This window comes from Rattus norvegicus, chromosome 12 (assembly GCF_021556685.1).
Source record: "Rattus norvegicus strain SHRSP/BbbUtx chromosome 12, alternate assembly SHRSP_T2T, whole genome shotgun sequence".
NCBI lineage: Eukaryota > Metazoa > Chordata > Mammalia > Rodentia > Muridae > Rattus > Rattus norvegicus.
The window spans coordinates 22,190,005-22,214,725 of record NC_141545.1 but is presented as its reverse complement, the minus strand read 5'-3'; the positions used below and the strand labels follow the sequence as shown (position 1 = coordinate 22,214,725).

Below are 24,721 nucleotides of genomic sequence, written 5' to 3'. Positions count from 1 at the left end.
CAGGATCCTGTCTAAAACAAAAATGGTCCTAGTGTGAAAAATTCTGCTGACCTTTGTCCTGGGAGTAGGAATCGGAGCACAGGAGACCTGGTCAGACAGACTTGAACATGTTCCACAGGAGAGGTCGGCTGTGAGCAAAGTCCCACCAGCACTGTCTAGAACTCCCAACCTCCTCTTTCTGGACCCACTCTTCACAGAGGTGGGTGCAACAGCCTGCCTGTGGCTCTAACCAAGGAGGCCACATCCCCACCAATCAGCATGGCCAGGAAAAGGAGCCCATCACCCACCATGGCGTCTCATCACGGTGACTGGCTGAATCTCAGTGTTTCGAGTCAGTGGATCCTGAACACCCAGCCAGGAAACCACAAAGAATGTTCAGTGCAGTTCTACAAAGCCGTCTAAAAATATCTTTTATAGAATTTCCCGCAAGAAGACAGCAGGTGGGTGAGGCCCCTCCCCTCCCTCCAGACACTCCACTCTAACGATAGTACATTAAATATGCGCATACATAAATCCACACCGCAGCCAAGGAGAATGGGAGAGACGCCATCAAAAAGTTTCAGAAGATTCCTGGGGAAAAGGACAGCCAACCCGGGAACGGGATCCAGAACAGACATGGGCTTCCCCAGCTTCAGGAAAGAAGTGGTGCGCACTGCAGAAACCCCTGAAACAGTGGTGCCCAGAGCAGATCCCAAATGAGGAAGGCGGGGCCGAAAAACCAGCCCCTGGGCAGACCCTGCACCAGGGCCAGCTCCACAGGCCCTCATGGCTTCCCTTGGCTTAGCCTTTATCGTGGAAATGTTCAAGATAATACAAAAGTATGACTCACCAAACACCCAGAGCCCAGAACTACCCAAGATCAAAGGAGACCCACTCCTCCACTCCTTCCTTAGTCACGCATGCATGAACAGAACCTAAGATCCTACCACATAATTTGAAGAAGCAGCCACGTCATTAGAAAAATGAAATTCTGCCTGCCTGTTTGTGGGCATAAATAACATCGAAATAAATAATGTATTCCAGAAAAAGGATGTATGACACACTCCAAAGCCAGGCTTCGTGAGGAAGGATGATGGTTTATCCACTGTGACACTTTATATTAAAGGACATGGAACATCACAATATCTAGTGGGTGGCCCTTTTGTGCTCCTGAGGACCCTGCTCTGGATGAACCCGGAATCCTTATCTCCCCCTCTATGCTGAAAGGTAGAAGCACAGATTTAGAAAACCCCAGGTAGAGTTGGGCACAGCAGAGCATACCTGAGTGTCCTCCCAGCACTGGGGAGGCTAAGGCAGAAAGACCGTGACTTTGAGGCCAACCTGAGTTACACAGCAAGACCCTATCTCAAAAGGCAAGCAATAGAGTTAAGAACGAAGGTCAGTAGTGTGTTCACTTGGCGTGCATCAAATCCTGGGTTTGATTCCCCTGCAACCTCATAAGGAGAGCATGGGTAGTGCACACGTATAACCCTAGCCATCCAGAGGGTCTGTCCTACATAGTGAGTTCTAGAACAGCCAGGGATATATACCGAAACGCTGTCTCAAAATCAAAATCAAAATAAGCAAAAGCAAAGAAGAATGCACAGGTACAGACAGAGGCCCCAAGAACAAGTTATATTCTTGTAGGAAACATCTGGATTACAGGACTCTCCAAGCCCTCCTACATCCACCCCATTCAGTCACAGGGGTCTCTGAGGACAGCTGTGAGGGAAGCTTCCATCCGCGCCCAGGAGAGAAAGACTGAACCTCGCAGAACACCAATAGGAGGCTAACTCACCAGCCCTGTAGTCTGAGCACAGCCTTCAGCATGTGACTGACTTATTTCCACAGGGTCCCATCCCATGCCTTCCCCACACACTGAGACACACATGATCTGTGGACTCATCATGCGCCAGGCTTGGTAAGCCTGTGTCAAACTCAGATCTTGGCGTTGAGCTCCAGGTGGGGAGTAGTGTTCACTCCATCGGCACTGGCTGTCTCATCTCACTCAGAACCCAGCACTCTAGAACCTCAGGCCAAGCTACATCAGCACAACGTCCTGTTGCCTTGACAACCAACCTCAGCATCTCAAGATGGCTGCCGTTCTTATATATTTCTCCCCATTGCCAGCACCATAATAGATCAACAATTAGTCCTGGATTACCTTGTATGCTCAGAGAGATTGCTGGGTTTCATGTATGTGCATGTGGAGGTCAGAGGGCAACCTGAGCTCTTGCTCTCAGGTGCTGTTCACTGGTTTTCTGAGATGATGTCTCTTCCAAGCCTGGAACTCACCAAGTAGGCTAGGCTGGTTGCTAGCTGTCTCAGCTTCCCCTGTGATGGTTCAAAAGGGCCCACTACCTTGCCTAGCTTCCTTTAAAAAATATATGCACATATAAGTATATTAATATTAATATATTCAAATGCATATATATGTTAATATGAATGTATGAATATATACTGAAGATAAATATATTAACATAAATATATGTTTGAACACACAAATATGTAATATAGGTATATTTAAATAAGATATAGATATATTTAAATATATAAGTATATAAATACATATTTAAAGACATGAGTATATGAGTGTAAATATATATTTGAATACATAAGTATATGAATATATATATTTATATGGAGTCTGGGGATTGAGCTCAGGTTCTCATGTTTATAAGCATTTTTACCAACTGAGTTAATGCTCCAGCCCTATTACTAGTTTTTGTTGTTTGTTTTGGATTGTTTGTTTGTTTGTTTGTTTGTTTGTTTGAGACTGGGTCACATATAGCCCAGGCTGGCCTCAAACTTACTATAAACTTCCGGTTGGTCTTGAACTCCTGACCCTTCTGGAATGCTGGGATGACTGATGTGTGCTGTCTGCCCAGTTTCAGTCAGAGGCTGTGGTTAATGAGCCACTGCCACAGAAACCACCGTGCACACTCATAGGCCATTCTTACCTAGACCATTAGACCGTGGCTCTAGCTAGTGATATTGCCCGTGGCTTGAGTGACAAGCAAGCTCTGGGCCTTTGCTTTGAGAAGTGATTTAAAACAGCTGCGAATGATCTGAATACAGTGCTCGGGTATGGGACTCTCACAAAGTTAAAAATTTAAATGAAAAAAACAAACTGATTTGGGATTGGATGTCACATTGGCCACACAAGCATAGGGACTGGAGTTGGGATCCCCAGTACCCACATAGAGAAGCTGGGTGTGGTTTGGTTCCCGGAAGGCTGATAAACAGATCCTGTAGGCTTCTACTCAGACAAGACTAATCACCAAGTTCCAGGTTAAGAGAAACCCTGTCTCCAAAAAAAAAAAAAAAAAAAAAAAAAAAAAAAAAGACCTCTGGCACACACGCACACACACACACACACACACACACACTCCATTCACTCACACACATGGACTTACACATGCACAAATTCCAGCACACTTAACATTTGCTGTGACAGATGACAACATATAGAAACATTCTTTCCATTTATAGCTATTTTGGGTTAAAATGGCAACAAACCAGGCTTGGAACCTGAGTCTCTATAAAGCACAGATTCATATCGTCTCCCAAACACAGTGGGGAATCTCTCACGCAAGGTTCACCACTTCCCTTATGGTGTATACGCCCTTCCCTCCCACATCCCATGACCTGACAGGTCCCCGAGGACCCACCTTGTAACTTCACTTAGGCTTTTCAGCAACCCTTTGAGGGTAACAGCATTAAACCTCACCAAAATAATGTATTTAAGTACCGTAAAGATGAGGAAGGGCAGCCCTTGTTTGAGAAGCCTGCATTCACTCTCTGGGTGGGTTGTAATTTTGCCCCCATGTGTCTATCTTTCTAGTAACTTAAAATCTATGCTTAACCTATCCCCTAGCGCCAGCATGCCCGATAACCAGAGTGTGATTGCCCGGACACACAAGATGGGAGAAAAGAACCAACTCCAAGTTGCTCTCTTACCTCCCCCTGTAAGTCAAAATACACCCAATAAGTAAGTGTAATTTCAAATCTTTAGAATTATTTTACGTGGATGGGTGTTTTGCATGCATGGATGCTTGTGTACCACGTAAGTATGCCTGGTGCTCACAGAGGTCAGCAGAGGGCATCAGACTCAGAACAGGGATTTCAGATGGTTTGTGAACCAGGGTTCTCGGGCAGAGCAGCGGGGACTCTTACCCACTGAGCATCTCTCCAGCTCCAATAATTGGAAATGTGTGTTAAGAAACCTCGACTCTGCTTCGTACTAGCCCATCCTGAAGTTCCTTCCTGCTGTGAAAGGTCATGGTTCTGATTTTATCAAAATCAAGGTCTTGAAAAGACAGAGAAACGGGACCCCCGTTGAAGGAATCAGAGAAAGGATTAGAAGACCTTGAAGGGGCTCGAGACCCCATATGAACAACAATGCCAACCAACCAGAGCTTCCAGGGACTAAGCCACTACCCAAAGACTATACATGGACTGACCCTGGGCTCCAACTGCATAGGTAGCAATGAATAGCCTAGTAAGGGCACCAGTGGAAGGGGAAGCTCTTGGTCCTGCCAAGACCGAACCCCCAGTGAATGTGATTGTTGGGGGGAGGGTGGTAATGGGGGGAGGATGGGGAGGGGAACACCCATATAGAAGGGGAGGGGAAGGGGTTAGGGGGATGTTGGCCCGGAAACCGGGAAGGGGAATAATAATCAAGATGTCAATAAGAAATACTCAAGTTAGTAAAGAAAGAAAAAAAAAAAAAAGAAAGTCAATTTTATTCGGGAATGTGACCACTGCGATGCTATGGTCCTACACTTGTGTACATGTAGGTAGCAGTGAGCAGAACCAGTGCATTTTTAAAAGGGAGACAATGAAGTTAGGAAGGAGAAGTAGTTGGTAAAGGAGGAGGAGTTTGAGGAAAGGGTATGGGAAATAGATTTGTTCAAAACACATTATATGCATATATGGAATTCTCAAAAAATACAAAGTTTAAAAGAGTGAAAAAAAAAAAAGATAGAGAAAATCCTTCAGCTGCTATGGGCCACAGTGTGGAGCTGTTCCTCTATCCCTACCTTCAATGGCAGATTTCCCTTTTCTAGAAACTTCATATCAACCAAATCACCCATAGATGGGCTCCTGTGCCTGGTTTCTTTCACCAAGCTTCCTGTTTCCAGAAGAAGCCTTCGGGTATTGTTCTTGTTCATGGCTGAGTGATATTTCTTTTTTTTTAAATATTTATTTATTTTATGTATATGAATACACTGTAGCTGTCTTCAGACACACCAGAAGAGGGCATCAGATCTCTTTACAGATGGTTGTGAGCCACCATGTGGTTGCTGGGAATTGAACTCAGGACCTCTGGAAGAGCAGTCAGTGCTCTTAACCACTGAGCCATCTCTCCAGCCCGTCATATTTCATTATATCCTATCAGTGCTTTCTTCTTTTCATGGCTGACTAATATTCCAGTGTATGGACATACCACATTTTGTTTAGTCCTTTGTCTACTGGTACAGCTGAGATCCTGTGAGCAACGCTACTGCAAGCATTCATGCGTAGATGTACCTGAATACCTATCTTCAGTGCTTAGGGTGTTCACTCAGATGCAGAGTTGCCGAGTCATGCAACAGTGAAGGGTCTACTTTTACATTTATTTGTGGGGAGGTAAGTATGCATGCTGCAGCACATGTATGTGGAGGTCAGAGGACAATTTGTGGAAGTTAGTTCTCTCCTTACATTCTGGGTGTTGAACTCAGATCAACAGGCTTGGTAGCAATCTCTTTACCCACAGAATGATCTTACAAGCTCCAATGTTCGTTCTACTGTTTAAGGAGCTGCTGGCTGGACTCCTCTCCGTGCTAGCTACTAGCCATACCGTTTTACATCAGTAATATTGTGAAGCTTCCACTTTTCCACCCTGCCATCAACAGGTTATCTCTTACCCTACTCCCTCTCCCTCTCCCTTTCCCTCCTACCTCCTCCTCTCTCCCTTCCTTCCTCCCTCTCTCTTCCCCACCCTGTTTTTTATTTGGGTTTTTTGGTGGTGGTGGTGGTTTTGAGGTTTTGGTTTGTTTGGTTTTGAGACAGGGTTTGCCTGTGTAGTGCTGGCTGCCCTAGATCTTACTTTGTAGACCAGGCTGGCCTCAACTCAGAGCTCCTCCTGCTTCTGCCTCCTGAGTGCTGAGATTAAAGGCCTGAGCCACCACCACCCTGCTCAAAATCTTATTTTTTGTTTTATTTTGTTTTGTTTTGTTTTGTTTTTTTCGGAGCTGGGGACTGAACCCAGGGCCTTGCACTTGCTAGGTAAGCGCTCTACCACTGAGCTAAATCCCCAGCCCCCCTATTTTGTTTTTTTTTGTTTTTTTTGGTTCTTTTTTTTGGAGCTGGGGACCGAACCCCGGGCCTTGCGCTTCCTAGGTAAGCGCTCTACCACTGAGCTAAATCCCCAGCCCCCCTATTTTGTTTTTAATATGGTCAACAGGGGTGGCTTTTGGACACCTCAACTTTGTGAGAACGGTAAGACCCAGATGTTGGAATGACCTGAGCCAGGGATAGAAGGGCTTGTCTAGACAAGGACCCCAGGATCCCACAGAACTGTCCCCAAAGGAATAAACATACTACCTGGAGCTAATGTCTGAGCAGGAGAAGAAGGGGGCCATGGATCTTCCCTTTGTATGAGGCTCCTAGCCAAGCTCCAGGTAGCTCCTATGAATGTCTACTGGCCCATCTCAGAGCTACCTTCAGCAAGAAGATTCTGCATGGCTCCCTCATTCCACTACCCACTTCTAAAGCATTCTTATTTAAATGACTTATAGCCTTGAGATAAACAAAATGACCCACATCCCTCTATGGACTTTGACTAGGAGTAGGGTACTATTGAATGGTGTTAAAAAACAGTTCTTGCCTGGGTGGTGATGGCCCATGCCTTTAATTCTAGCACTGGGGAGGCAGAGGCAGGCAGATCTCTGTGAGTTCAAGGCCATCCTGGTCTACAGAGTGAGTTCCAGGACAGCCAAAGCTACACAGAGAAAACCTGTCTTAAAAAACAAACAAAAACAAAACACAACAAAAACCCAGTTCTCATGGACCAGCAAGATGGATTAGTGCCTAAAGGGACTTGCTACGAAGGCTAGCAACCTGAGTTCAGTTCCTGGTACCTACATCTTTGAAGGAGAGAATCAACTCCTATAAATTGTCCCATGACTGTGAAATCAGAATATGTAAAACTGTGCTCAACCGGAGTCTTCCCTCACTGCGGTCTTTCCTTGGCCACTTTGTGTTTTGTGTTGTCTGTAGTGAGGACTAAACCCAGGGCCACATGCTTGCTGGCACATGCTCTGCCACTGAGTTACATCCCTAGCCATGTGTATACTTTTACCTTTGTCATTTGTGTAATGGGCTGAGCTGGTGACAATGGCAGCTACAGAATGGGAGCGGTGGGACAAGTGGTTCCAGGGCAAGTGGTATCAAGGGATGTCTGAAAAGCTTTGAGAGGCCTGGTGCAGGGGCCTGGGGAAGATATCAGGAACTGCAGGCTCCAGTCATAGGAGGAACGGCCAAAGGGTTGCCAAGACTCAAGAGCTGAGGGTCCTGACACCCAGGACCCAAGAGTTCTAACACTCACACCCAAGGCCAGTTCAGAAGCAGAAACACCAGCAGATGCTGCCCTCCGCTGCTGCTGCCCCTGTGGCTGTAACTGCTGGGGGAAAGGGGGGTTACAATAGTACCAAATGGGTGGGTTAGAGCCCAGAGCAGAGAGCCTCCAAGCATGGATACCTAAAGCCACAAGCCTGTGGCTTCTAAGTCTAAGTTTATCCCTGCTCTTGGGGTAGGGCTCTGAGCCTCTGCCTCTGCCCATCTGGCCTCTAGGCTTTGGGTACTCAATGGCCCAGGATGGCGAGTCACTTACCCACATTCCCTATCTAGGTAGACCAGGACTCCAACCAACTCATTTGTACCAGCATCTGTGTTTTACCTTGTTGAGCATAAGCCTCAACTGTCTCAGAAACACAGTGTCAGGCCACTGCAAACACCAGTGAAGAAAGTGAATGAGTGAGTGAGTGAGTGAGTGAGTGAGTGAGTGAGTGAGTGAAAAGGCAGCATCTTATATCATATATGCCTCACAAGGCAAGCTTCTGCTCAGCCACCCAGCCATCTACCCTGTGATGAGGAGGATCAGGAATGAAGATGCAGGGGTCACAGTGGCCTCTGCGAGGGACCCCTGAAAGCCTTTGCAGGATCAGTGAGAGTTCAGAAAAGTAGAACCCCAGACAGAGTCAGGGACGAATTCCGGTTTCACGAGTCCTTAGATGGTGGTGCTGTGTTGAGGCAAATCACCTCTCCCAGACCCATGGCCGATCGGAAACATCCAGATGTTCATGGGTCACCCTGTGCCTATCAGTGGCTCCTGTTACAGGAGACAGTGTAGCTCTGTATCCCTAGGTGTCCCCCCTAACCCCCCCTCCAAGACCATAAATAACACTCACACACACTATCACAACAATAGGCTACCTTTCTTACATTACCAGGGCCTTCCCCCTAGGTGACACCACTGGTCCTGGCAAAGAAGATTTTTCCATCTCAACAGACTGGAGTCAAGTTGAGCAGGATACAGGTGTTGCAAAACATCAAAGCCATGGCTTTCTGGAGTCATCAGTGGAAAGCAGAGTGGGGCTTTGTGCCAGGCAATCTCTCCTAGCCTTGTCTCCTGCTTTCCCTCTGGCCAGTGCCAGCATAACCCCGTTGGTATACCCCTTTGAGATTCGGAACCTCCTCTGGCCTTTCAAACCCACCCCCACTTCCTGTCTCCTGTTTTTACACTAAAGCAGGACAGTCAGGGTCAAGGGTTAGGTCAGGCTTTCCCAGCCAAAGGAATTTTCCTAACAAGTGTGGGAATGAGTTTCCAGAAAGCTCCTTCAGAATGTGCCCAGAAATGAAGTGAAAGGGGACTGTCCCCATCCTGCCCCCCTAAGGACCAGTCAACTTCCTGGGCTCTGAATGGTGTTCTCCAACTCAACTGACCACAGTTTTCCTACACACCCGGGACAGAAACCACAGACGCCAAGGGGAAGCCAACGTAGGGGTGGGGCTGGACTCAACAGAGGTTTGACCCCTCTGAAGGAACTCAACATACCCTTGGGGACAGACAGAATTCCTCAGTCCCACCAACTTCAGCTGTCTATTTTCCTAGCCTGGAGAATAAGCTTCAGGAGGGGCAGAGAGCGGTCATTTCTGAAGGGAGGAATCTCGACTTGACAAGAGCAGCCACATGGGACAGGGAGAGCATGGGGGGAGGTATTTGTGGGCAAGGCCCCAGAGGGGTTCCCCGTATAAGCTCAAGGTTCTCTGTACTCTGAAGCCCCAGGTGAGAGGAGGATCTGGGTGTTTGAGGACCTGGTTCTCCTCAAATCCTACCAGAACAGGCTAGTCATCAATCCTGGCAGGAGTCCCAAGAGCATCTGGGACATAGCATGGGAAGCTATGAGTAAATCAGCCCATGTGGGGAAACTGAGGACAGAAAAGGGTAAAGTACCTGGTACGAGGACGGGGGTATTACCCAGCCATTCAGCACCAGGAGTAGAGAAGAAACATAGTTCGTCAAGTATTTATGAAGTGCCTACTGTATAATAATCCTCATATAGAAAATAAAACGGAGATGAAGCAAAGGGGGCTTCTGGGAAGAGGAACTTTCCAAATTGACCCGAGTTCAACTGTCACCCTTGAAAAGAAGTTCCGGGTGCAGGGGATGCCCAGCTGACCAGTTCTAAGTCACATAGGACCACATCCCTGCCAGCACTGTTCAGAAAATAAACCTCTTTTCCCACCTGAGACACACAGAAAGTTTGTGGCTTTTCTGCATCACCTGATGGCTCTTGACAGACAGCTATCACCTCGTTAATCTCCTGAGAGACCTGGGTTTGATTATCACATCTGCAACCTTGGGGGGGGGGTCTCTTCTGCTTTGAGGGAGATAGGATCTTTCTATGTAACTCAGGCTAGCCTCAAACTTCAGAGAAGCGATTCTCTTGCCTCAGCGTCTCAGAAAATTCTCGGGAATTACAAACCTGTGCCACGGTGTCTGGCACACCTGTGCTCTGCTTTGCTGTTCTGCTCTATCCTGACATCTACGACCAGACACTGGGGGGCTGATCAGTGTCTCCCCTCCATATAAAATTCAACTTAATAATAGGACGTTTGATGTGGAGATTGAGGATGAGGGAAGAGTCACTGAAGTGATGACAACTGGGCAAGACTGGCAAGACTGTTAATAGTAAAACTTAGGGCTGACAGAGGATATAGCTCAACTGTGCCTAGAGTCTCCCAGTGAAGGGCTGGGGCGTGGCTCAGTGGTGGAGCCCCTGCCTAGAATCCCCCAGTGAGGGGCTGGGGCGTGGCTCAGTGGTGGAGCCCCTGCCTAGAATCCCCCAGTGAGGGGCTGGAGTGTGGTTCAGTGGTAGAGCCCCTGCCTAGAATCCCCCAGTGAGGGGCTGGAGTGTGGCTCAGTGGTAGAGCCCCTGCCTAGAATCCCCCCCTTGAGGGGTTAGAAGTGTGGCTAAGTCCCCAGTATGCATATAACAAGCCAGATGTGAAGTCACACAGTTGTAATTTCCAGTGCTGAGAAGTGGAGGACAGGAGGATTTAGCCAAATCTGGAACTCCAAGTCTCAGTGAAGACCCTGCAGGAGGATCGAGTGTTCAGGGTTATTTATCCTCAGCCACATAGTAAATTTTTTTTTAATTTTATTTATGTATGTGAGTACACTGTCACTCTCTTCAGACACACCAGAAGAAGGCATCAGATTCCATTACAGATGGTTGTGAGCCACCAGGTGGTTGCTGGGAATTGAACTCAGAACCTCTGGAAGAGCAGTCAGTGCTCTTAACCACTGAGCCATCTCTCCATCTCACATACTAAAGTTGAGACCAGCTATGGCTACTCTCAATAAGTAAATAAATAAATAAACAAACAAACTTAATTAAATGGGAGAAATAAACACACAACTGATGTTGGAGTCTCAATAGTCCTTGTTATCGACAAAAGATTGAAAAACAGGGGTTGGGGATTTAGCTCAGTGGTAGAGCGCTTGCCTAGCAAGCGCGAGGCTCTGGGTTCGGTCCTCAGCTCCGGGAAAAAAAAAATTGAAAAACTGGCAAGAATGTACAATGGGGCTAGGGAAATGGCTCAACTGGTAAAGATACTTGCAGAAGAGGAGGAGTAGGGGGAGGAGGACAGGGAAGAGGAAGACGAGGGGGAAGGGGGAGGGGAACAACTCCTACAAGTTGTCCATGACTTTTTTTTTCTTTTCTTTTCTTTTTTTCGGAGCTGGGGACCGAACCCAGGGCCTCGCGCTTGCTAGGCAACTGCTCTACCGATGAGTTAAATCCCCAACCCCAGAGCTAAATCCCCAACCCCTGTCCACCTTCAGTTATGTGGCGTACGCACACACACATACATACATAGTTAACAATAACAATAAAATAAATGTTAAAGTATCCTGATAGGTACTATTTACTAGGTTTTAGGGGGCTGGAGAGATGGCTCAGTGGTTAAGAGCACTGACTGCTCTTCCAGAGGTGGAGTTCAAATCCCAGCAACTACATGGTGGCTCACAACCATCTGTAATAGGATCCGATGCCCTCTTCTGGTGTGTCTGAAGACAGCTACAGTGTACTTACATATAATAAATAAATAAATAAATAAATAAATAAATAAATAAATAAATAAATAAATAAATAAATAAATAGATCTTTTTTAAAAAAAGACAACTATTTACTAGGTTTTATTTCAGAGTCGAAGAGAGAGCCAAGGCTTTTCACAGCTGCACGCCAGTTGAGCACTGGACCCTGCTACTGCGTGCCACCCCTCCACTCATGATGGAGAGACTGTCCTAAAGGAAAAACAAGGTTCATTCTTTTAATCCAGGCATGGTAGTGGCATCTGTAGTCCCAGCACTCAAGAGCTACAGCAGGAGGATTGTAAGCTTGAGATCAGCCTATGCTATATAGCAAGACCCTGTTTCCAAAATATACACAATATGGACTAGAGATGATTCAGCAGTTGAGAGCACTTATTCTTGTATAGGACCTGAGTTTGATTCCCAGCACCCACATCTGGTGACTCACAATTGTCCCTAACTCCAGTTCCACGGGATCCAGTGCCCTCTTCTAACATGGTACACAGTCATGCATGCAAGTAGAATACTCATAAAATAGAACAAGTAAATATTTAACATAAAATATTTATGTGAAATAAATTGCTATGATGAACAGAAAATAGAATAAATAATTCTTTAAAAATTAAAAATTTAATAAACAGTAGTAGTAGTTGTAATAGTAGTTGCTTTGGGCCAAAGCTGTGATTACAGGGGGTCCCCATGAAAAGTATCTAACAGCAGATGGTTCACAAATGCTCAAAAGCAAGCCACGGTCTGATGAGGTGCCCGACATTCCCATCTGGTCTCCAACACACTGGGACAAGGGATAGTTAAATGACCTCAGGTGACACTCAGCAATACTCTGCGTGGGGAGCTGTAGTAAGGACGGAGCGGGTGCCTAGGAGGGAACAACGGGCTCATGATAAGAATCACAGGAGGGGCATAGGAACCTTGAGGGGCGTCACTCACAGAGGAGCCAGTCTTGAGCACTTCTGTCCTCAGAGCAGTAGGGCCGGGAGCTAAGGTGGAGTCTGTTTATTATCCTTGCACTCTGGAGGCTGGGGCAGGAGGACTAAGTTGGAGGGCAGCCTGAGTTATGTAGTATGACCCTACCACAAAGAAAGAGATGGTGGGAGAGGGGGGTGTGTGTGTGAAAGCGCTTCTTCCCATCAAACTTTGGGGCAAATTCCTCCATCCACACTGTAAATCAGGCAGGCAGATCAACATGATCCAACATACTCACATCACCTGCATGATCAGACGCTTGCTTTTAATTTGTGTGTGTGTGTGTGTATGTATGTATCTGTGTGTGTCTATGTATCTGTGTGTGTCTGTGTGTCTGTGTGTGTCTGTGTGTGTGTCTGTGTGTCTTTGTGTGTGTCTGTGCGTGTGTCTGTGTGTGTCTGTGTGTCTGTGTGTCTATGTGTGTCTGTGTGTCTGTATGTCTGTGTGTGTGTCTGTGTGTCTGTATGTCTGTGTGTGTGTCTGTGTGTCTGTGTGTCTATGTGTGTCTGTGTGTGCATGTGTCTGTGTGTGTGTCTGTGTGTCTGTGTGCATGTGTCTGTGTATGTGTCTGTGTGTGTGTCTGTGTGTCTGTGTGCATGTGTCTGTGCGTGTGTCTGTGTGCGTGTGTCTGTGTGCGTGTGTCTGTGTGCGTGTGTCTGTGTGCGTGTGTCTGTGTGTGTGTCTGTGTGTGTGAGTCTGTGTGTGAGTCTGTGTGTGTGTCTGTGTGTATCTGTGTGTGTGTCTGTGTGTGTGTGTCTCTATGTGTGTCTGTGTGTGTATCTGTGTGTCTGGTGTGTGTGTCTGTGTGTGTGTCTATGTGTATGCATGTGTGTTCATACATGTGCACAGGTGACATGTGTGTGCCTGGAGTTACATTTAGTTCTAACCCTGGGGGTCCTGTGAAAGAGCAACCAGTACGTGTTCTAACCTGCTGAGCACCTCACTCCTCTCCCTGAGATCTGGGGGGGCTTGACAATCCAGCTAGGCTAGGATGGCTGGCCACTAGGCCTCCAAATGCTTTCTATCACTAGACCTCAGCTAGGCAAAGTGGTCCAGGCCTGTGATCTCGGCACTGAAGAAAATGAGGCAGGAAGATTGCTGCCAGTATAAGGCCAAGCTAGATTACAATGTGAGATCTTCTCAAGACATACATACAACCAGACCTCATCCCCATCTGAATGATGTGAAAACTGCCAGAGACCCCCATGGCCACTAACCAGGCTAGACTCATAATCCCTGAACTAGTCTGTGAGAGTTCTGAAGAGTGTGAACCTCAAAGAAATAGAGAGAAAGATTCTGGGGCCCAAAGATGAAACCAAGGCCAAACAAAGAAAAGCCAGGCTCAAGTCAACTGTGTCATATGGGGGGTAAGGGGGACAAGTGCTCTACCACTGAACCATACCCCCAGCCCCTCACTGGGGGTTTCTAGGCAGGGGCTCTACCACTGAGCCACGCCCCCAGCCCCTCACTGGGGGATTCTAGGCAGGGGCTCTACCATGGAGCATCAGCCCCAGTTCCGCTTCCCACATCATGACAGGTCTGAGATCCAGGGACATCACTAGATTCCCTGTCTTGGAATTCCAAGGAGGGACTCAAAGTAGCTTTGCCAGGACACCTACAAAGAATCCTGGAGGCACTGACCTTCTCCAACTTCTCAAAGTGCTCACGGAGGAATCGCAGTGGCCGGTCTGGCTTGGCAACACAGAGATGCACAATGCATTCTTTGAGCACCTGCTGGATACCATGTTTCTGCACGTACATCTCGCATCCTTTCAGAGAGTCCTCGTCCTCTGAGTGGAAGCATGATGGGGAGGCCATGTTCAGAATGTCTTCTACAGTCCTGTTATGAAAAAAACAATCAGCTTTAGGAGGTACCGGGGAAGCCAAACTGTTCTGCTGTTGTGCTTCATAAGGTGCATGTGGGCTGGACCTGGTGGTACAGGCCTATCATGCCACCTACTCAGAAGACAAAGACAGGAGGATTGTGAGTTCAAGGTTTGCCTGAACAGGACCGGCCTATAGAATTTAGAGAACCCTTCTCAAAGTAAAAAGTAAAAGAAGCCTGGAATGGGTTTGGAGAATGTGGCTTAGTTGGGAAAATACTAGCCTAGTATTTCATCCCCAGCCCCGATAAATTCTACAATGATGCATACGTATAACCCCAGCACTACTCAGGACGGAGAGACATGAAGATGAGGAGTTTAAAGCCAGCCTTTGCTACATAACAAGTTGGAGGCTAGCCTGGTCTATGTAGACTTTGTCTTTAAAAAGAGGGAGGGCAGGGGAGATGCTGACAGGATGGTTCAGTAGGTAAAATATCTAAGGACCAAGCATGAGGACAGAAGGTCAGATCCAGAGCACCCACATAAACGCTGGGTGGGCATGGTGGCCTACAATCCCGGTGTATGGGAAGTTAAGCCAAAATCCCTGGGGCGAGCTAGCTAGCTAGCTAGACTATCTGAATCAGTGAGGGATGAGTTCAGGGAGAAACCCTGCCTCGATATACAAGGTGGAAAGTGGTCAAGGAATACACCAGTCACTGGCGTTCTACACGCATGCACGCGCGTGCACACACACACACAAACACACACGTGTGCCCATATGCGTGCGCACTCACACACAAAACATTTAATTTTTAAAAGAAAACCAGAGGGTTGTACATCAGTGGAGGAGGGCCTGCTCAGCATGTAAGCTTTATTGCTAATGATTAACTCCAGTGAAGGAAGTCAGAACGCCATTGACGCCAGAAGTCACATTTGTTAAAGGTTCTTCTCTGATGAGTTGGTTCATAACTCAAAGGCTCAAACGCCTTCCCTACCTCTGAACAGATTCTTTCAGGGATGGAAAAGATCAAGTATGATTTGTATACGGTTCTCTCTCTATTTCTGAGAAATTTCAGGTGGAATAAGTTGGGTGTTTGGCGCCCCCACTATGCAAACCATGATGTCGAAAGGCTTCATTTTTTTCATCCACCCCCTCCCCCCTTTTAAGGGCGCTGAGGAAATGTAGATGTTGTCACGATCTAAGGCCCCAGCGCCGGTGGGTGGGGCGGGAGGGGGGTTTGCTGTCAAAGGATTGGGGTGGCTTGTTTCATGAGGAAAGGAAAGGGGATAAGGAAAACAATGGAAGTGAGCCGAGGGGTGGGGGTGAGGGGCTTGAAAGACAGTAACAGAGGCCCGAAGGCTCTAGAAGGCTCTAGTATGTGACCTGCGCAGTGTTGAGTCACAGCGTCCAGGTCACCGCCCCACCCCACACGGATTGGAGTCATCCAGCCTAGAGGCCTTGGGGTTTGAAGGGACCCCATGGCGGACGAGAAGGAGGTACACCTGAAGGATAGGGATATCACACACACACACACACACACACACACACACACACACACACACACACACCGTGACCCGGTCCCCAAGCCCTGGGCCGACCAGAGAAACAGTTGGGGACGCCCCCAGATGGTGGTGGGTGCAGGGCGCCCCCAGACCCTGCTGGGTACAGGGAACAGCCAACCCTGTCCTGGGAGCTGTTACAAGGATCTGGTTTCCACCTCATACGCTAACAGTCCCCCCAACCCCCCCCACACCCGGGTAGCCCCACGGGGCCGATTGCGCCCCTCCCCAAATCCGTCGTGTCCCCCAATTCCCGCCGAGACCCAGCTCCAGATAGGGCCGGGTCTCCAGACAGACCCCACCCCAGCCTGCGTACCTGTAGATGCGCGGTGCCCGAGGCCGGAGGCAGCTGCGCGAGGACGCGGGGACGCGGGGATGGCGAGCGGGTCCCCGCACTGCAGCGGCGCCGCCCTCCGCCCGCCCCCGCTGCGCGCCGCCGGCCGCCAGGCCCCGCGCACCGCGCCCGCGCGGGTCGCCCACCCACCGCTGTCCTCCCCAAAGACCGCCCCACAGCTGTCTCTGAATGCCAGAGACACACCGGAGCCCCCTCGCGCAGGCCCAGTGCTGCTGCCCGGACCTCCTGCCACCCAAGCCTTTCCCCCTAAGCTCGCCAGACCTGGCTGGTGCTGCTCCTCCAGGGCCCAGATGCTCTGCTCAGGGCACAGCTCTGTCTGAGCTGTCACCCTGGAGAGGGGGAAGTCTCATTCAGTGCCTGCCCACTCTAAAGCTGAGGCCTGTAGCAAAAATTAGCCACCACGCATCCTGTCCTGCGCCATCTGCTCCTGTGGAGACAGAGTCCATCTTCTCCCAGTGATCTAAGCTGCTGAAGGGAGAACGAGGCTGGAAGGTACTAGAGAAGACATCTTCAATCTTCCTGACCTGTCTCTATTCTCCGGTCTACCATTATCCCCCCACTCACCTGTGCCCCCACTCACCTATTCGCCGGCCCTATTCCTCAATCTGTTTCTTCCATTCACCTGCTCCTCTCATCTACCTACACTCAGCTGTTCCCCACACTTGTTCCCCCACTCACCTGTCCACATTCCCTATCCTTCAGGGGTACCCCATTACTCTGCGCAGGCCACCCAGTCCTGACACACATGCCTCACATGGCCACCAAGCTGGCCTGTGCTCTCAGCAGGCAGGCAGACCTGGCTGTGGCCCACAGCTCTTCCTTTGAATGCTGTAATAAGGACTTGCCACCTTAGAATAGGGCTCAGTTGTTATCCTGCTTGTCCAGCATGCATGAGCTCAGGGTCCCATCCCTAGCAGTGCACCAACATGGTGGCACACACCTGTGACTCCCCCCAGCACTTGGGATGTAGAGACAGGAGGATCAGCTCAAAGGCATGCTTGCCTACAATAGCAAGTTTGAGGCCAGCCTGGGCTACATGAGATTCTATCTCGAATAAAATCAAATCTAAAATGAAATTAACAATAAAACAAGAGTATGTGTCATAAGAAGATAAACAAAGATAATAAAATAAAAAGAAGACGCAGCTCCCACTTCCCCAGCCTTGCCCTCCAGCCTGCCTCCCCAGCTCTATCCACCCGACGGGCACACACTTATCCTGGGCACACCTAGTGGGAAAAGGTCTTTTTTTCAAGAATCCAAGTCCCATTTTAGCAAAATGAAATCTTACCTCCTGTAAGTATCTCACGAACTTGAACTGCTTGGAATTGCTACAGACCAGCAGTGGGATGGGGATCGCCTGCCCTCTCCAAGACCCACTTGCCTCTCCAGCCCCAACTCCTGGCTCCTGCAGGCCATTTTTAACCCTGGTACTCGGGCTGTGGGGTTGAATGCTCCAGGGACTGCTCCCCTTTTTCTGCCTTTTTCCCCCCCTACTAACCCAGGCTAATCTCAAAAATCACTGAAGATGACCTTGAACTCCTGTTCTTCACTCCTCTACCTTGCAGTGCTAGGCTTAAAGGCTTACACCACGTGCCTAAATAAGGACTGGGTTTTCTCTCTTGGGGACCCCCCTAAGGGAGCTCTCTGTTTTCTGAGGTTCCCTGTAGAGACTACCCTGTGTGCCGTTCCTTGGGAGAAGTGGGGTGACCCTCTCCAGTAAACTTCTAGAACAGTCTTCTGATCACAAGGCGCCCAGATGACAGACCTCTACTGGAATGCACTGCCTGAGAGGCAAGTCCCCTTGGACTATGACAGAATGTCACAAAAACCCCTTGGTCAAGGGCTGGACATCAGGCATTATGGAACCACCAGGGACCGGGTCTCTGGGCCTTACAGCAATGTCTGCTGCTGCTACTGCTGTACCCCACTGGGAAGGCAGCTCCTGCCATCCTTGGCTCTGTCCCGGCATCGCTAGTAACCTACTTCAGGAAGCTCAACTTCTAGAGGCTTTCTTCCCAAGGCTGCCTCATGTCCCCTTTCTGTGGTGCTGGGGATAGAACCTAGGTGGGTGCCTAGGGTTCCCTGGCCAACACCTTAGCCTACTTGTGGAATTTTAGCAAGACCAGTGAGGGATCCCATCTCAAAAAATGAGATAGTCCAGTATGCCTTTAACTACGTACTAGAAAGGTAGAGGCAGGGGCATTTCTGTGAGTTGGAGACCTGGTCTGGGCAGTGAATCCCAGGCCATCCATGGCTACATAGTGAGACACACACACCCCAACACACCCTGCCCCAAGCCACAAAATGCATGTGGTTCCCAGCACCTGGAAACTGGAAAACAGGAACTTGAGCCTAGGCTACACAGGAAGGTCCTGTCTCCAAAACGTATGTAAAATAAGTAAAAGGCCAAAGAAAAAAGTCACCAGGACAGAGATGCCGATCTTACTTATTCATGGTCCATGGGGAGGGGACACGTTTTGTGGAGTTGAGCAAGGAATATGGCTCAGTAAACCATGGTCTTTGCGGAAGCTGCAAAGGCATGGCTCCATGACATAGGGCCCTGGAGATGACAATGTGGGTAGGGACCCCATCTCTGCCCCAAGCTTCCGTACCAGGAAGAGACGCCTGGGGAATCACCTGATTCTTCTTCAGATACTTGGGATGCTGGGTATGCAAATGAGGCCACTGGAAAGGAGACCAAGCTGAGGCAGGAAAGACATCTGGTTTCCTATTACTGAGTCACGCCCCAGCCCCTCACTAGGGGATTCTAGGCAGGGGCTCTCCAACTGAGCCACGCCCCCAGCCCCTCACTGGGGGATTCTAGACAGAGGCTCTACCACTGAGCCACGCCCCCAGTCCCTCACTGGGGGATTCTAGGCAGGGGCTCTACCACTGAGCCACGCCCCCAGCACCTCCCTGGGGGATTCTAGGCAGGGGCTCTACTACTGAGCAACACTCCCAGGCCCTCACTGGGGGATCAGCTCCAAGCCTGGTTGGGTATGGCCCTTCTACAGAAATGTGAACTGGTGAAACCCCGCCCCCTTTCAGGGGAACAAATAAGACTCAGCTTACACAGCACTTTCCAATATTTGAACTTCACACTGTTGGCTGCACTCATCTGAAAAGTGGATTCCTGAAAAGTGGAGATTTCTGGACATCAATCCTGCCTTGCAGAGGTAGGCTTCAAGACACCCCAATGGTTATCCCAGCACTTGTCTTGAAAAAACAAAAACCAAAACCAAAACAGAAAGCCATCCGAGTCCCCATTGGTCCTAGCCGCCAGACTCAATCCTAGCCGCCAGGGGTACGTGCTTTGGAGTTCTTCCCCTAGGGATGCACCAGGCTTGTTTTCACTCCGCCAAAGTGACAAGACCCTGTGAGGCGGGAACTTCCAGTTTCTTCGGAAAGTCAGTGATGTCAAATGTTCTGCTGGGCATACAGGTGACGGGATGTCTTGCTAGAGCAGACACGTGAAGGACATGTGACGGAGAAGTATAAATATGACCCCACGGACAGTGGGAGCTGGAGCGCTGGTTTGCTCTGCTCTGCCTGGCTATTTTTCGCCGACAGCGTCCAGGTCTCGGTTTGCCTTACATGGTGTTGTTGGGCTCCACTTGTGGTGATGCAGCATTGAGAGAAACTCCCCCAAAGGACTGCTCATGAGGTTCCTGCAACTTCTCACCGCTTCAGTGAGCCTTCGGTTTCTTAAGGATTGAACTACAGTTGCTGGTCCGTGCGCTCCCCCTGCCTGCCTAGAGGACTGGTCTGCAGCTGCCGAGTCGGATTTGGGGTCTGCTATGGGACTGAATTGCCGACAAAGAAGACTGAACTCGCCTTCACAGAACTTCCTTCATATCCTGATAACTTTTCTCTTCCACTACCTCTGGTGAGCTAGAGGAGAGGCTGAGTGTTTATTAAAAGTAGGTTGCAAGGGGTTGGGGATTTAGCTCAGTGGTAGAGCGCTTACCTAGGAAGCGCAAGGCCCTGGGTTCGGTCCCCAGCTCCGAAAAAAAGAACCAAAAAAAAAAAAAAAAAGTAGGTTGCAAAAAACTTTTATGTTTACAATTCCGTGTGTGCTCCATGTCTAGCTTACATGGATACTGATATCAGTCTGGCTGGGAGACTATCTCCCTGAATGGTGTCAAAGATGCCAGCAAGACCTGCCATGAGCTGATGTGCAAAGAGTCATATGGCAAGGAACTAGGGCAGTGCTTAGGGATAGCGGGAGGGCGGGGGAGGATCTAACTGCCAGGAAGTGAAATTACCAAAAAGTATGAGGAAATACCTGTCCTGATCCTACCTTGGAGAGGACCCTGCACTGGCAGTGATTGGGGCCTTTAGAAGACCGTGCCAAGCTGTGCCTGGATATCAGCCTTCGAACACCATGAAATAGGTGCTGCTTCCTACCATTAAATCTGTAGTCATATGCTACATAGCTATAGAGAACCAATACAGAGCAGGAATCAAAGAAGAAAAGATGCTGGGAATAGAGCCTGCCTAGAATCCCCCAGTGATGTTTGGGGGTATGGTATAACACCAGCCTAGAATCCCCCAGTGAGGGGCTGGGGTGTGGCTCAGTGGTAGAGCCCCTGCCTAGAATCCCCCAGTGAGGGGCTGGGGTGTGGCTCAGTGGTAGAGCCCCTGCCTAGAATCCCCCAGTGAAGGGCTGAGGGCGTGGCTCAGTGGTAGAGCACCTGCCTAGAATCCCCCAGTGAGGGGCTGGGGGTGTGGCTCAGTGGTAGAGCCCCTGCCTAGAATCCCACAGTGAGGGGCTGGGGTGTGGCTCAGTGGTAGAGCCCCTGCCTAGAATCCCCCAGTGAGGGGCTGGGGGCGTGGCTCAGTGGTAGAGCCCCTGCCTAGAATCCCACAGTGAAGGGCTGGGGTGTGGCTCAGTGGTAGAGCCCCTGCCTAGAATCCCCCAGTGAGGGGCTTGGGGCGTGGCTCAGTGGTAGAGCACCTGCCTAGAATCCCCCAGTGAGGGGCTGGGTTTCAGTGCTGGATTGTAGTTCAGAGATAGAACAATGGCTTGCATATGCAAGAACCTGGGTTCCGTTTCTTGCACTGAAAAACAAGAAAAACAGTAATAAAAGCAGTATAGGAATTCAACATAAAATTTGAAGACAACTAAAAAACTATATTAACAGTAAATGAGATTCCTCTGTTCCTCCTTCCCGTGATAGAATTCAAGTGAATAAAAAAAATCTAAACAAGTCACAAGATTGACTGCAGGTGTTTATACTTGGTAATCTTATATATTAAAGTAAAAATCTTAGGCATTTAAAAAAATTGGGTTGGGGATTTAGCTCAGTGGTAGAATGCTTGCCTAGCAAGCGCAAGGCCCTGGGTTCGGTCCTCAGCTCAAAAAAAAAAAAAAAAATTACGTCCAGTCAGAATATGGTAGCACACACCTGTAAGCTCATCACTCCCAGAGCAGAAGGATCACACGGTTGAGACCAGTGTGAGCACCAGAGTGAGGTCATAATTTAAAAGAAACAAACAAAAACCCAAACATTTAAAAGTCAAAACAAGAACTGTGTTGCTAGGCGTGGTGGCTTGTGCCTATAACAGAAACAGAAACAGCAGGGGGTGGGCATTCAAGGCCAGCCTGGGTTATATAAGATGTTCTCTCTATAGCATTGGTCTGGTGCTGCTTGTATCAAGAGGAGGAAGGAGGAAGGAGGAGGAAGGGGAGGGGGAGGACGAGAGGGAGAAGGAAAGGAGAAGAAAGATTATATGTACTTATATATATACTAGTCATCACAATGGGGTGATCTTTAAGCTTCCTAGATATTAAATTAAATCTAAGTAAATCCTGCAGAGACACCATTTGTAAAAAGTATTTTATTGTATTTTAAAATTGCGTGTGTGTGTGGGGGGGAGAGTGCTGTGTGTGTGTGTGTGTGTGTGTGTGTGTGTGAGAGAGAGAGAGAGAGAGAGAGAGAGAGAGAGAGAGAACGTGTGTGCATATGTGTGCAGTGTCCATAGAGGCCATATCCCCTGGATCTGGAGTTAATAGACAGTTATGAGCTTCCTGACGTGGGTACTGGGGAGTTCAAGTCCTCTGCAAGGGCAGTATGTGCAGAGACCCATTTTTAACCTATTGAGGAAAAATGCTAGTTTTAAAACAGGCTGGGAAGATAGATCAGTGGGTAAAGTGATTGCTTTGCAAGCATAAAGACCTGAGTTCAGTCTCCAGAATGTGCATAACAACAACAAAAAGTTGGGCAGTTGCACACACCTTTAATCCCAGCACTTGGCAAACAGATGCAGGGACATGAACAGAAACCAGAAGAAGCCATCAGGGGTAAATTCACATCTTTTTAGAGCCCATTCCCTCAGAGGCAGGGTCTCGTCTTAAGGCTGGCGCTAGTGTCTTAGCCTGGCTGGAAACCAGCAGGTGCCAGAAGTCAGTACTTCTGTCTGCTCCCTCAGAGCATCTGTGGGAACGTGGCTTGTTGTGTGGTGGTGGCATTGGTGTGGCGATGGGTCCTCAGGAAGAGCTCTTCACCATTGAGCCATCTCTCCAGCCCCACCTTTTTTTTAAAACAATTTTTTTCACTTTAAATATTTCTTGTATGTGTGCTTATGTGAGCACATGTATGTCACAGAAATATGCCAGGCAGTGGCGGTGCACACCTTTGATCTCTGCTTCTTTGGGAGGCAGAGTTGAAGGTCAGCCTGGTCTATAGTGAGTTCCAGGACAGCCAGGGCTACACAGAGAAACCGTATCTCCAAAAAACAATGATATCAAACCAAACCAAACCAACAAACAAACAGTACAGTACAGACATGGGCCTGGTGAGAAGATATCCCAGCAAGTAAAGGCACTTGCCACCAACCCTGATCATTTGAGTTTGATCTTTGGGACCCCTGTGGAAGGAGAGAGCCTACCCTTGCAAATTGCCCTCTGAGTCACACAGGCGCACCATGGCATGCAAGAACCTGATGATAAGGTTTGACAGGGAGGGTACACAGGGCTTCATACTTGACGCCTCTCTGGAGATCGACTTATAAACATCTTTAAATTATGAATGCAAAGCTTGCCTTCTGTAGTGGTCCGCCGTTGACTAATCCTCACGAGTGCTGATGGTCTATGCAGTCCTGCATCCTTTTGCACATAAGCCAACACAGCTGTTTAGGCATTCACATTGCCTTCTTTGTAAAAATGCATGAGGCCAGAAACACTGGGTAGGGGCTAGATAACCACAAGGAAGAGCTCACGGGGTGATGGTATGACATTATGTGGCTGTTAAAAAGATGAAGCGATTCTGCATGAATTAAAACAAAGCCATCTCTTTTTTTTCCCCCTTTTTCTTTCTGTGTGAGCTTCGGCGTTTTGGGATGGGTGATTCATTAAACAGCAACGTTACATAACCACCACCTACTTCAGGAGCGTTTTGCCCCCGACCATGCATATGCCTTCCCCTGCAGCCTTGGTCATCTGCCAGTCTCTGTGATGGAGGAATCCATCTGTTCAGGATTGGCACCAGAGCCCGCCAGCCCCGTGGCAGCTTCCCTCCTTCAGTCCAGCTACCCGTGAAACAACTCAGCTATACGTCGCTTGCTCGTGTGCTTTAGCCCAAGCGTAAATCTTCACCCTGGGCAGCAGCCACAGACCTCGTTCTTTCCCCACTCTCCAATCCCAGGTGGTCCTTCCACCAGGCAGAGCCTGCCCTGTCCCCATTGATCCTGTCTCTCTTCCCATTGTCATCTGTTAGATGGCTTTTCCCAGAGAAATGAATATATATATATATATACATATATATATACATATATACATATATACATACATATATATATATATATATATATATGTCTGTCTATCCATTCCAGAGAGGACACCAATGGGCAGACAGACAAACTATCCCATCTGAGTCTACTTCAGCAACTCAGTTGTTTTAACTGGGATTACAGGACCTTGGGCAACTCAGAAGTCACAACCCCATCACCATTATGTCCTCAGAGAGGAGGACAGTACATAACTGCCTTCAGCAGACCCATGGCTGCTTACAAGTCCTCAGAAGGGGCAGGGGTGGGGCCTCACAAGCCTCACCCCGTAGCAATCATTGACTGTCTAAAAACCCTCACAGAAGTGGGGCCTCCTGAGCCCCTCCCTCCCTGCCTCAGGCCTGGAAGTTGAGGATCTAGTCTTGTGCAATCCTCCTGGCAATCATGCTGCTGACAGATGGAGAACACAAGAGCTATGTCAAAGCCAGACGACAGTGGTCTGTACGACACTATCCCTGGACCCTGGGCAGGAAACTCCCCATGGCAAGCAGCACCTCCTTTGACTCTGTGGAGGTTCGAATGAAAATGGCCCCCACAGGCTTTATAGGGAGTGGCACTACTAGGAGGTGGTGGAGTAGGTGTGGCCTTGTT

The 24,721-nt window shown here is 48.7% G+C and overlaps 1 protein-coding gene across 5 annotated transcripts in view; it reads right to left on the bottom strand.

Annotated features, from left to right (window-relative positions):
- Prkar1b (protein kinase cAMP-dependent type I regulatory subunit beta) overlaps positions 1–24,721 on the bottom strand; it is a 133,721-nt gene that overhangs the window by 97,251 nt on the left and 11,749 nt on the right. Inside the window, exons 1-2 of one of the 5 annotated variants that reach the window (XM_087577794.1) lie at positions 17,021–17,286; positions 14,246–14,444 (exon numbers count right to left, since the gene is read on the bottom strand). In XM_087577794.1, the coding sequence (XP_087433920.1) occupies positions 14,246–14,422 (177 nt within the window). In that variant the 5' untranslated portion in view covers positions 14,423–14,444; positions 17,021–17,286. 5 annotated transcript variants of the gene reach the window in all.